General features: G+C 34.3%; 1 protein-coding gene across 8 annotated transcripts in view; it reads right to left on the bottom strand.

Annotated features, from left to right (window-relative positions):
* MYCBP2 (MYC binding protein 2) overlaps nt 1-14419 on the bottom strand; it is a 267817-nt gene that overhangs the window by 232973 nt on the left and 20425 nt on the right. For all 8 annotated transcript variants that reach the window (XM_057707054.1, XM_057707050.1, XM_057707051.1 and 5 more), the window contains exon 2: nt 6852-6927. In XM_057707054.1, coding sequence (XP_057563037.1) covers nt 6852-6927 — 76 coding nt within the window. The remainder of the gene's footprint in view (nt 1-6851; nt 6928-14419) is intronic.

Here is a 14419-nt window from a genome sequence, read left to right as displayed (position 1 = left end):
AAGGAAAAATTATCTCCTAGAAATCAACTGTCTTTATTTGTAGGAGACATAAAAAAGAATCTTAGGTCTGCAAAACAAAGTCACTAGTAATAATGTGTGGATTTAGCAAAGTCACAGGGTACCAAATAAATAGATAAAAAACGCATAATATATCTATTTCCTAGGAGTAAACAATTAAAATATGTAGTTTTAAAACTAACAGCAGTAAAGTTACAGACTGGGAGAAAATATCTGCAAACCACATATGTGACAAATGACTAGCATCCAGCATATACAAAGAATTCTCAAAACTCAAAGAGTAAAAAACAACCCAATTAGAAAAGGGGCAAAAGACATAGACATGTCACTGAAGAAGATATACAGAAGGCAGATAAGCACATGAAAAGTAGTTCAATTATCATGAGACATTAGGGAAATACAAATGAAAATAAAATGAGATATAGTACACACCTATTAGAAAGGCTACAGTAAAAAACAGTGACAGCAACAAATACTGGTGAAGATGCAGAGAAACTGGATCTCTTATACACTGCTGATGGGAATGTAAAATGATACAGAGACTAGAGAAAAGCACAGCTTTTTCTTAGAAAATTAACCATGTACTTACAGCATAATCCAGCAATTACACACTTAGGCATTTATGCCAGAGAAATGAAAACTTATGATCATACAAACATCAGTACATGAACGTTCATAGCAGCTTTATTCAAAATAATCAAAACTGGAAACACCTCAGATGTCCTTTAATGAATGAAGGGTTAAAACAAACTGTGGTATACCCATGCCATGGAATGCTTACTCAGCAATAAAACGGTTCAAACCATTGATATATGCAACAACTTGGATAAATCTCAAGGAAATTATGCTAAGTGGAAACAAAGCCAATCCCAAAAGGTTACATACTGCATTAGTCCATTTATAAAGCACTCTTGAAATGACAAATTATAGAGGGGAAGAACAGATTTCTGGTTCACAGAGGCTAGGAAGAAGGTGAGGTTTGGAGATGTCTTTGTTTATATAAAAGTAGCACAATAGATCCTTGTTATGGAACTGTTCTACATCTTCACTGTAGTAATGGTCACAAGACCAACACATGGTAAAACTGCATAAAACTAAACACACGCAAACAAATTAGTACATGTAAAACTGGTGAAAACCAAATAAGATCTGTAGGTTGTATCAATGTTGATTTCCTGGTAATGATATTTACTATAATTATGCAATACCTTAACAATGGGAGAAAATGGGTAAAGCGTACACAGGATATCTCTGTATTACTTCCTACAACAGTGTTCACATTACAATCACCTCAAAATTAAAAAAAAAATTTAAGTAGTAGCATTTACAATAACATCGAAAACATGTAATAATTAAATTTAATAAAAATTATGCACAAGCTCTGTCCACTGAAAACCAAAATAATGCTGCTGAGAGAAATTAAAGAAGACTTAAATACATGGAGAGAGAAACAATGTTCATCAATGAGAAGATTCCATATCATTAAAATGGCAATTCTTCCCCAAACCTACAGATTCAATGTAATTACAATAAAAATTCCAGAGGCTTTTTAAAAATGGAAATTTACAAGCTGATTCTAAAATTTACATAGAAACATAAAGAACCTAAGTTAACTAAATTAATTTTTTAAAAAAAGACCACAGTTGAAAACATATGACCTATTTCAAAACTACTGTAATGAAGACAGTATGGTATTGGTATAAAGATAAACATATAGAACATATAGATCAATTAAACAAAATAATTTCCAGAAATAGCCTTAAATAAATACAGTCATCTGATTTTTTTTACAGACATGCCAGGAGAATTCAACGGAAAAAGATGTCTTTTTAAGAAATGATGTTGGATCAACTGAATACCAACATGTGAAAAAATGAACATCAACCCTTATCTCATACCATACACAAAAATTAACTTGAAATGGATCACAGACCTGTATGGATAGATCACATGTAACAGCTAAAACTATAAAATCACTAGAAGAAATTATAGAAGAAAATCTATGTGACCTTGGGGTAGACAAAGACTTAGGACACAAAATGCATGAATCATTAAAAAAAAAAATTCAATTCATTAAATTTATAAAATTTAAAAACTTTTGCTCTTATAAAGCACTCTACAAAAACAAAAAAGGCAAAGCACAAACATTATTTGCAGCACAGATAGCTAACAAAGGACTTTGATCTAAAATATATAAAGTACTCCGAGAATTCAGTAAGCAGAAGACAACTATAAAAAGGGGAGGCAAGAGTCGAACAGATATTTCACAATAGAAAGACATAATTGGTGAAAGGCACAATATATGATGATGATGATGTCCACATCACTACTCATGAGAGAGAAGCAAGGTAAAACACCAGTAAGATACCCTTATAAACTTATCAGAATGACTAAAATTTTGTGTAACATTCTTACAGGGTGAAAAACAGTGATATCTTTTCAGAAGTATTTTTTTTTCCTAGCATATAAACTTTGACCATAATTACTCCCTAGGAAATAATTGTAACTGTTTTAAAATCATTTTTATCTATGACTCTAAATGCCCCTTTCTTTCACAAAAGAATAAAATTAATGTGAGTATTAAAAAACAAAGAATGACTAAAATTTTAAAAGCTAACAAGATCATGTGCTTGCACAGATGTGAAGCAACTGGACTTCTCACACACAGCTGGTGGAACAGTAAAATGGAATAATCACTTTGGAAACAGTTTTCAGTTTCTCAAAATGCTAAACATTCATCTACTATGTCACCTGTGAGGAAGAGTTAACATTGAATTAACATTGCTTATTCCTTGTATTTCTCTGAGGGAACCACCAGTGCACCCTGGCCAACACTTGGGAATGTGGTCTTTAGAGTTTTCTTTATATTTGGTATTGATGCATTTGTTACATACTCCTGGAGCAATGGACTACATCCACTGGCTTGTCCAACTACTTTGCATAAACATCAAGACTGATGATGTGAACCCAACTTTCACTTGCTATGGCTGGTTGCATATCAGGATATGCCTATGTGACCCAGATCTCCATAAAAGTCTCAGATCCTAAGATTCAAATGGGTTTCCCTGGACAGTAACATTCCACACATATTCCTGCAGTTTACCACCAGAGAGAAAGCATGTCCTGTGTGCTCACACAGGAAGGACCAGGAGGCCTATGCCATTATTACCTAACCACCAATACATTTATTTTTCCTGCTGCTTACTCTGTACTTTTTGTTGTACTAAATGCTAGCCATTAGTATAAATTGCTTTTGAGTCTTATGAGTCCTTCTGGCAAATCATCGAAGAAAACATCACTTAAATCCCACTCCTAGGTATTTATCCTCCCTCAAAAAACAAAAACATATATCCACACAAAGACTAATACACAAATGTTCACAGCGGTTTTAATTGCAATGGCCAGAAACTGGAAACAACACCAAAATGTCCATCAACAGGTGAACGGATTAATAAATTGGGATATATCCAAAAAATGAGACACTAATCAGAGAAAGAAAAAAAAAAGAAAGACTACTAATATATACAACTACATCAACACAACTCAAAATCATTATGCTGAGGGAAAGAAGCCAGATCAGTATGATAACATTTATATGAACTTTTAGAAAATGAAAACTAATCTATAATGACAGAAAGTACCTCTGTGGTTGCTGAGAGCCAGGGCTATAAGGAGGGATGGAATGTAGCAGAGGATGAGGAAAGCCTTGGGAATGACAGAAAATTTCTAAACCTTGATTGTACCTTTCAAAACTCACTGAATTGTACACTTTATATCCCTAACTCTGGTTCTACTATTAAAGAACCTGATCTAAGACAGCCACATTTGGTAGCAGGACATTGAGGAAGTTTCCTGTGAAATGGATTTGACTTCTCTTATAAGAAAGTGAAGTTATTTGCTGGAGAGCAGAATTTATCAGAAGTTTGATGAGAGTGGCAAAGGTTTGAAATAGTCACAGGAAAAAATGGACGAACTATTTGACCAGAAAAAATAAGAAGACAGTCTGGCTATGGAAGGTCCATTTGATACTGGTAATTATGAAAGTGTACTGGTATCAATAAACTCTTGTTTAACTCCTTTTAGCAGGACCTGGTATTTACTTGAAGGGAAAGATGGCTGGATTTGCACAGAACTGAGTTTTGTCAGATAAATCCAACTAATATACATGGGGGAAAGGAAGATGTGGTAGGCAGAAAAATGGCCTCCAAAAAGATCTCCTCCATAATCCCCAGAACCTGTGAATAAGTCACCTTACATGGCAAAAGGGAGCCTGCAGATGTGATTAAATTAAGAACTTTGAGATGGGGGGAATTCTTATGGATTGTCTAGGTAGGCCTAATCTAATGTAACCTCAAGGGTCCTTATCAATGGGAGAGGGTGGCAAGACAGTCAGAGAAGGAAATATAACTCCAGGAAAGTGTCAAGAGTAATGCAGCTTGAGAGGACTCAACCAACAATCCCTGGCTTTGAAGATGGAAGGAAGCACAACCCTAGGAATGCAGGCAGGCGCTAGAAGCTGGAAAAGGCAAGGAAATGAACGCTCTCCTAGAGCCTCCAGAAGGAACACAGCCTTGCTGACACTTTGATTTTAGCCCACTGAGATCCATTTAGACTTCAGACATCCAGAACTGTAAGATAATGTGCGTTGTTTTACCATAAAGTTTGTGTAATTTGTTACTGCAGCCATAAAGAACTAATACAGTAGATTAAGCAAGAATTTTTCTAAAAACACTATGGTATCTGCACTGGATAAGAAGGAAAGTAAATGAAGGAGATGGCTAATGGAGAAATAGGTCAAATGACATCAATAAGAAGGAGATGAACTAGTATAGCTAAACGGCATTTTAAAATAAGTTTCATAAAAAGAGGATGGATAAAAAATAGCCCAAAAACACTAACAGAGGGCAAGGAGACTAACACCACCATTTTATACACTCATCACGAGCAGGAGATGTTTCTTACTTATCTTTGCATCCCAAATACCTAGCACAAGGCCTGTGCAGAGTCAGTATGCAATTAATGTCTGAGGAGTAAATGAAGTTTTTTTATATCACTCTTATCACAAGCTGCCCCTAAAAAGCAGATATAAAACCTGATCACCAACAGAATAAAGATGAATTATTAAGGAAGCAAAGCTTGTTAGAGACAGAATTGAAGGAGAAGAAAGACCCTGACTTCCCATCTCTTCCTGGATATCACATGCCACACTTTCAGGAAAATCAACAAATGAAACCTTAAAAAGGGTTTTAAAAGATTTTCAGTATTCCCATATTCCGACTCTGCACACAGCACCAAAAAGTGGCAAAGGGATAGAGGTTGTAAATCTGAATGACTATATATTTGTTAAAGGTTTTCATATATTAAGTACAGTAAGAATGCTCTCCACTTCCCTCTTCTGTCCCAAAAATAGAAAATGTGATATAGTGAACATATATTATTTATCTGTCGACCCAGCAACATTTTCCTTAGGGCAACCACCCCTCTCCCATTCCAAATAGCCTGCTCATCAGGGTGCTCACCTACATACAGTCCATTACAAGATTATAAACATAACTCAGTCTAATCAAAGTGCCCCATCTTCAAGGTCAAAGTGAATGATGCAGGTCAATCAAAAACCCTATCCAAGATTTTCTGCCACAACTAGTAGAAGAAATTGCCTTTTGCTTAAAGAAAATAAGGCTGGAGATGCCAGCAGCCTTAGTCCTCAGCCACAGGCAATAAGCTCACACTCAGAGGGAAAGAGGAGCAAGAAGATGTGATGACATTATTATAATCCCTGGGTCCAACTGATCAATCGCATCCCCTATCCTTCTATTTTTGGTTTACTACTTTAAAGTAGATTTCTCTCAGTGACAAGAGCAAGAGCACTCATTAAAAAGGGCAGGAAACAATTGTCTCTAGAACTTAAATATGATATACAACCCAAGCTGAGTGACTGTTTCTATAACCAAAAGCAGAGCTCTTCAGAAATCATAGTTATGATTTCTTTCTTCTTCCTGTCTAAGCTTCTTACTACTGCTCATTAGAAAACAGATTCTTTTACAGAAAGTGGGATGTGGTCCCCGAAAATGTTTAAGTAAAAACTAGATGGATTTTATAGAGAAGATATCGGTACTGCGTAGAAACACAGACCCTTGATCTCTAAAGTACCACCCAATTCCAATATTCTCTATTGCCTTTTCTTTTGTACAGCCACCAACAGTCAAAAGAAGCTCAGAACAATACAGACACACCAAGACACTCTCTGATTCATAATGTATGCGTAGGCATGTGACAAACCAAATCCAAGTCCCAACTCACAAGCCAATTTTAATCAGTTTCTAGTACATGTAGTCAGAGTGAAAAAAGAGAAGAGAAATACCTTCCTGCAAAGGACTGATCAAAGGTAACAAGAATAAATAATAAGTAATTTTCAGCACCCAGACGGTAACTTCCAGGTTGATGGGCAAGAAATCGCCAAAAAGATGAAACTAAACAGTGTGACCAAATAATAAGGGGCTGCTAAAAATTACTTTAGCACACAGAAATAAAATGGTTTGCTAATTATACTCATACTGTTTTTTTATTGAGGTATAGCTGATGTACAATACTACACAAGTTTCAGGTGTACAACACAGTGACTCACAATTTTTAAAGGTTACGTTCCATTTATAGTTATCACAAAATATTGGCTGTATACCCTGTGTCATATATCCTTGTAGCTTATTTTATACGTAGTAGTTTGTACCTCTTTCCTCTTACCAAAATTAAAATTACCTTTTTAATCTTGGCATTTTTATTCAAATTACTATTTGAAAAAGTCCTCATTTCCTATAAATTGGTAACAGTTTTACCTTGCTTCTTGTCTTCACTTTTGATTTGCTCTTCTGTTTTCTTTTCAACTTCTTCTTATTTAAAATTTTCTTATTCCTAAAAATGGGGGAAAAATAGAATAAAAGAATTATGGAAGTTCATGCATTAGAACATATAAAGCTACTAAAAACAGGTACTTCCAAAATAGATGAATATTCCTTGTACAAACTTTCTTTCTATGAAACAATATACTTCAGATGTACATATAAGATACTAACATACAATATAGCTATTGATACAACAGCACAATACTGGATAGCTAAGAAGCACACATTAACTCATTTTTTAAAATGTGAATTCTGCAAATACTTTTATAAAATGAAATGAAACTTTTAAAACTTTATTTAACAATGGGGCTGCCAATAAAGATCAGTTATGTCCCCTTCCAGAAAAGCCTGCTCTTTGTAGTAGTCAGGACTACAGTGCAAAAAGGGTCAGGAGTCCATTTTTACTAAATAACTATAGGAAAACGCCAACTCTCATATCCAGCAGCCAGTTTTTCATTACCTCGCAGCCCTAAGACCCAATTATTCTTTAAGCAAAAGGAAGCCCCTGAATGACTCTGAGGAAAAAAAAATTTAATATGGCAAAGAATAAAGAATTATAGTGGAAGAAACAAGAATCAAGGAAAATGTATTTTCATCTCACTTAATATTTTTATGTCTATCATGCTGAAGTGCACACTGCTAGGTACTAAAGACATAAGATGAAAAGGACAGTTCTTGTCCTCCAAGAGCTCAGAGACTTGAATGAAAACATAGTTTAATGATCCAGCAAAAGGATGCTACTGCTATAAACAAAGACAAAAGGTGAAGAGGAGGAGGAGGAGGAAGAGGAGAAGGGAAAGAGATGAGGAGGAGGAGAAGGAAGAGACACTAGATGCTACAGAGGTCAGGTCCTTGACACTTGGTAACTAATGTAGTGGAACCTGTGACCAAAACAAAGTTGTAACGCTAGGTCACTTGGAGGTAGGAGTGTCATTCACAAAACAGGGAAGTCAAGGGGAAGAATTAGTTTGCAAAAGGAAAAAATGAGTTCAATTTTGAAAATGTTTGACTTCAAGACACTAAAATGTCAACAATACACAGATGAACAAGCATATGAAAATTTTATCCTTGACACTTCCTTCAGCCTCATACCTTAAAGTAATCATGAAATCTTATCAATTATATCTCATAAAAAGTTCTTGAATCTATCTACATCACCTCTACTGCTGATATGCTAATAATCTAAGTAACGACTACCTCCCGCCTGGACCACTGCAAAAGCTTCGTAAAAGCTTCATTTCCGCACATCCACATCTGCCCCCCTTCAATCCATTTTTCATATAAGAACTCAAGTCAACTTTTTAAAAAAACAAATGAATAGGTGATTCTCCCACTACAAACTCTATTAATATAAAGACCAAAAGCACTGACATAGTTTAAAAGATCCTCTAGCAATATCTGACCTCTGCCGGTCTCTCCTGCCTCATTTTGCATTCTTCTCCAACTTGTTCATCACACTCCAGACACAAGGACTATTCTTTCAGTTTTTGAACCTACTAAACTCCTTAGGGGCTTTCATGAAGGTTCCTGGAATTTTATTCCACATCTCTTCATAACACCCATTCATCTTTGAGGTCCCAGTTTAAGTGTCACTTACTCAGGAATGTCCCAGGCTAGGCTAGTTTCCCTAACATTCATTCTCATTTCATTTTATACTTGTGTTTCAATAACCTACAACTGTAATTATGTTTGGAATTGTTTGTTTAATGCATCACTCTTAACAAGCTGTAAGCTCCAAGAGTGCAGAGGCCATATCGTTCTTGTTCACTGCTTCAGCCTCTCTGCTCAGAAAAGTGCCTGAAACAAAGTACTCAATAGTACTTTTAGAGAAGGAGAAAGTGGGGGGAAGGAGAGAGGACAGGGAAAAAAGAAGGAAGTTCAGAGCTATAGCTTACTTAGAGAGTAAGATAAACAGAGGGCCAAGGATGGATCCATAGATACATCAATACATTTAAAGGGTATCTAGCCAGAAATGTCCATTAAGGTATTATCCATGGGATTATTTTACTCAGATTTTGGTGCAAAGGAGGTAATGAAAATCATGTATGTAGATAGGATTTCCCCAAGAGAGTATGCTATAAAAGAAAAGACAGTAATAGTATCAAATGCTACACGTGAACAGATATACCTCCTCACGCAATCTATTCAACTATAAGCAAAAAACATTTATTTCAACATTGTCCCTTTCAAGCACCTTCATCAGTGTCTGACACATCATGGATGTTCAAGAAATATCAGATGAATAAACAAGTTGATGAAAAGCAAGGAGTATCTTTCATGTGTGGTTTAGGAAACCAACTTTTTTTTCATACAAAAGTTTACTTAAGTGAAATCAGTTATTTGAGCAAAAGGAATATGTAAATGCTAAAAGGTTAGCCCCTTCTATACAATTTATAAAAGCATCAAGGTTCATTCAAAACCAATCTTCAGAGAAACAGAATATATAAATCCAAATTAAGATAAATTTCCTGAAGCCTACTTATCACAGACTTAAATTTTCCAAAGCATACACCAATACCTTTGTCTGTTTTGTTCAACGGACCTCCTTAAAGTTCAAATGACTTCATATGTGTTCCTAAAATATTTATTTGTATGCATTTGGCATTTAATTAGTTATAACAATTTTAATGAATCTGGACCCACCAAATCCTGAATATAGATCAGCTGAAGAATCAGCTTTCCCCAAATCCCCACGAATTGATTTTACTGTGTTTTTTGTTGATTTGGCTTGTTTTAGAAGAAGGTTGTCCAAAAGAGCTAATAATAAGCTAAAAAATATATGTAGAAAATCTGTATTCAACATTAGAAAATAAAAATGCTATGTGTTAGTAATATAACATCCCACTATATGACTACATTTCAGAATTAAGCTTAAATAAACTTTTCATGGTATCTGAGGATAGACAGATAAAAGAAAAACTCTAGAAACAAGTCTTACACATTAACATTTCACGGTGGAATTTCTGATGATTTAGGACTTTAAATCCTTAATCAATAGGAGCTTAATGAAGAATGTCTGGAATTGGTCCTATAATATTTTTAGTCTTCTCACAAAAAGAACCTCATACCCATGAGATTTGAAAGAATTATGGGTGGTAATGAAAGGCAAAGGTTATTAACATGCTCTAAATATTTATTTTAAAATATTTACTTTAAAAATTCCAAAGAAGAAATTCTCTTAATAGCTACCACTGTTTAGTAAAACCAAATACTTCTGCAATAAGAACAAACGAATTTTGCAAGTTGTTCTGTGATATAGATCATTAGTTTCTAAATCACCTTCTTACTGAGTCTATTTTACAACACAAAAATTAGTCATAATTTACTTTAAAACTTCTCTCGCTCTGTTTCTTCATTTGCAAAATAAAGAGATAAAGGAGATTATCTCTGAGGTTCCTTCTAACTCTAAAATGTTAGTATTTAAATAAGTCAAAATTCAAAGAACCTATGGAATAAGAGGGTTTCAACCTTTTGTTTACTTTCCCTTAGAAATGAGAAATGAAAAATTCCTGAGTCTATGCTCTAAGACAGGAATAGGGAAATTTTTTTTCTGTAAAGGGACAGATAGTGAATATTTTATGCTTTGTGGGCCATAAGATCTCTGTTACAAATACTCATCTGTTAGCATGAAAGCAGCCACAGACAACACAAAAACAGATGAGTGTGGTTATATTACAATCTGATTGTAATTTCTGGGTGCTGGATACTGAAATTTGAATTTCATGTGACAAAATATTTTTCTCCTTTTATTTACTTATTTATATAATTATTTATTTGTATATGTATATCTATTTATATATGTATGTATGTACGTATTTTCTAAATGTAGAAGCCATTCTTAGTTCACAGGCTGTACAAAAATGGGAATTGAGCCGGATTTGGTCTGTGGACCGTAGTTTGTTGACCCCTGGCTTAGAGTATATTTTGATACACAGGCTCATATATCAGAAGGAAAAAAATATATAACTATTAGTATGCAACACAGGTAAAACTTCAAAACATCACTATGCTTACACAAATAAGGACTCTTAAAATTATCTGCCTTTTCTTTCCACAAAGATAAACTCCTGACTTTCACTTTTATTTTACTAAGGTAAGATACCAGATAGAAGCAAGCCATTGCTTTTCCTTCAAAAACTAGAGTAATATAGAAAGGTCTGGAAGCAACTGAGGACCAGATGAAGTAAAAATGCAGAGATGAAGAGCACTTCCAAAGTGAGCTGAGATCACTGGCATTTACTTGCACGAGGGCATTTGCAGAGTTTGGGTACAAGTGAGGATTGAGCTCACTAAAGGAAACCAAAAACTAGGATACTTCAGATGTCTGCATGGGCTGGAATGACAGACTGGAATCCAGAAAATCTTCAAATATGTGGCCAGGATACTGAACAGGACATCTGCTTAGTGATGGGGCACTGAAGAAAGATAGGGAGGCTGGGCCAATAGGGTAGGGTCAATTTCCCACAGTTGCCCAGTTTTAGAAGACAGAATCTCAGTGGATGGCTAGAAGACAGAATCTCAGTAGATGGAGGAATCTATTTAATCCCTGATTTGGACTGAGGTAGCCAACACCTCACCCTATCTGTCTAACACAATAAAGAACAAACCTTTCTGAAAGAAAATATCATGTGAAATAAATTAACTGTTCTTTTACACATAATGTTAGACATAAAATAAACATATTAAGAGACATTCAAAGAAGCAAAATAATGAGACAGGCAGATAATCAAGAGAAAACCAGACAATCAGGCAGACTTAAGATAACTCAGACATTGACATTAGGAGGCAAGGACTTGCCATAGATGCAAAGTTGAGCAAAATGGATGAAATGATGTAATCTTCAACAATTAAAAAAAAGTTTTTTTTTAATCCAAGTGGACTTCCTGGAACAGAAAAATCAATATCTGAAATTAAGAACTTTTCAGAAGACTCTAAGAGCAGAACTGACCAGAGGAAAACAGAAATTCATTGACTTGAAAACAGGCCAAGAAAAAATATCCAAAATCAAACACAGAGAAAAGAATGTGATAAACAAAAACGAGAGTATGAAACACTTGGGACACAGTCAAATGGTCTCATATTCATGTAACTGTAATAGCAGAAAGAGAGAGAAAATAAGAATGGAACAAAAGCGATACGTGAGGAAATAATTGATGATAATTTTACAAAAGTAAGGAAAGAAATCAACCCAGAGATTCAAGAAATTCAGGGAACTCTCAAGCAGAAAAATGCAAAGAAAACCACACCTAGGCATACCAAATGCTTGGCACAAACTGCTGAAACAAAGGATATAGAGAAAATTGTAAAAGCAGCCAGAGAAAAAAGATATATTTGAAGAAACAACAATAAGATTGATAGCTTCCATTCTCTGTGTTGAAAAGTGCTGGGGGGTGGGGAATGGGGGGGTAGCAACCTAGAATTATACATCTATCAAAATGTATTTAAAAATGAAGACAAAAATAGAGATAATTTTAGATCTACAAAAGTTGACACAATTCCTTGTCAATACAACAACACTGTAAGAAATAAAAAAGAAAGGTCTTTCTTTAAAAATTGCTATGTCAAAATTTTAAATAAAAGAACACAAACTAAAAACTAAAAGGACTGGAGAAGATATATCTCGTACACACTCACTGGCCTCCCCCAAAAAACCTGGTGTGGCTATACTAATATTTGACAAAGTAATTTTTAAGGCTAGAAGTGTTATTAGAGATGAGCAGAATGTTTCATAATGCTGAAAGGGTCAATTCAAAAGGAAGACACAAAAATCCTAAATGTGAATGCATCTAATAACAACAGCATAGCTTCAACACACGTAAAGCAAAAATGAGAGAAGTAAAAAAAGAAAAGCCAAATCCACAGTCAAAAGATCAGATTTTAATATACCTCTATCTAATTAATAGAACAAGTAGAGGACAAAACAGCATGGATGCAGGAAAATCTAAAAACATGATTAATCCACTTGACCTAATTGACATACATAGAAAACCACATCCAACAATTGCAGAATGCACATTCTTTTTTAAGGCAGATAGAATATTCACCAAAATAGATGATATGCTGGACGAGAGGCCAAGTCTCAACATCTCTCCAAGGAAAATAATCACAGAAAAATTCAACTATAAACCAATAACAAAAAAAAACTAAGAAATTCTCAAATGTTTGAAAATCTAAAAGAGATTTCTAAATAATCTATGGGTCAATAGAGACTTACAATGGAAATTAGAAAATATTTTAAATGGAATAAAAATTAAATATGACATATTAAAACTTGTGGACTGTCACTAAAGCAGTAACTTTGGGGAAATATATAGCTTTTTGCATACAATGAAAAAAGAAAGCTGAAAGTAAATGATATAGGCTTACAACTTAAGAAGCTAGAAAGAAGAGAGCAAATTCAAAATAAAGAATGTAGGAGAGAAATAAAAATGAGAGTAGATATCAAAGAAACAGAAAGCAGATATTCAACAGAGGAAATCAAGAGTCAAAACTGATTCTCTGAATAGATTAATAAGTTTAATAAACTTCTCGAAAGACTAGTCAGGAAAAAATAAAACCACAAGTTACTCATATGAGAAATAAATTAGAAAGGGGAGATCATTACAGACACTGCCCATAAATTTCACAACAAAAAAACATAACTTCCTGACACTAAAAAAGCAAAAAAAATACAATATCTGAGTAGTCTTGTATCTGTTAAAGAAATTGAATCCCTAGTCAAAAGCTTCCCCCAAGAAAACTCTAGACTCAGTGAATTCCGGTGAATTCCTTTAAATTTACCAGTGAATTCCTTCAAACACTTAAAAGAATCCACTGGTACAGTCTTTCAAACAATATCAGTCTTAGACTAACTCTTCCAGAGAATATAAAAAGAAGACACATTGCCCAACATATTTTATGAGGCTAGCATAATTCTGATACCAAAGTCTGAAAAGGATATTTCAAAATAAGAAAATTTCAGGCCAGTATCTCCTACGAACACAGAAGCAAAAATACTACGCAGCCAATAAGTGAAAAAAACCCAAGTGTTCAACTGATGAATGGATTAAAGAAAATGTGGCACATCCATATAATAGAATATTATTCAGGCATAAAAAAGAATGCAGGAGACACATGCTACCATATGGATGAAACTTGAAAACATTATGCTAAGTGAAAGAAGCAAAGTCCACAAAAGACGACAAATGGTATGATTTCATTTATATAAATGTCCAGATAGTCAAATCCAGAGAAACAGGAAGTTGATTACTGGTTGCTAGGGGCTGACCAAAAGGAGACAGGGAGTGACTACAAGAGGATATGGGATTTATTTTTGGGGTGAAGAAAAATGTTCTGGTTGCACAAAGTTGTGAATATACTAAAAATGAATTATATACTTTAAAAAAGTCTATTTTATGGTATGTGAATTTCATATCTCTACAAAAATTATGAGAAAAAAAGCCATTGACCTAAAAATAATTTTAATGTCCATCAACACATAAAAAGGATAATAAATAAAATGC

This window comes from Hippopotamus amphibius, chromosome 14 (assembly GCF_030028045.1).
Source record: "Hippopotamus amphibius kiboko isolate mHipAmp2 chromosome 14, mHipAmp2.hap2, whole genome shotgun sequence".
Classification (NCBI taxonomy): domain Eukaryota; kingdom Metazoa; phylum Chordata; class Mammalia; order Artiodactyla; family Hippopotamidae; genus Hippopotamus; species Hippopotamus amphibius.
Note: the sequence above shows the minus strand (reverse complement) of the source record. Positions and strands in the feature narration are given on the sequence as shown.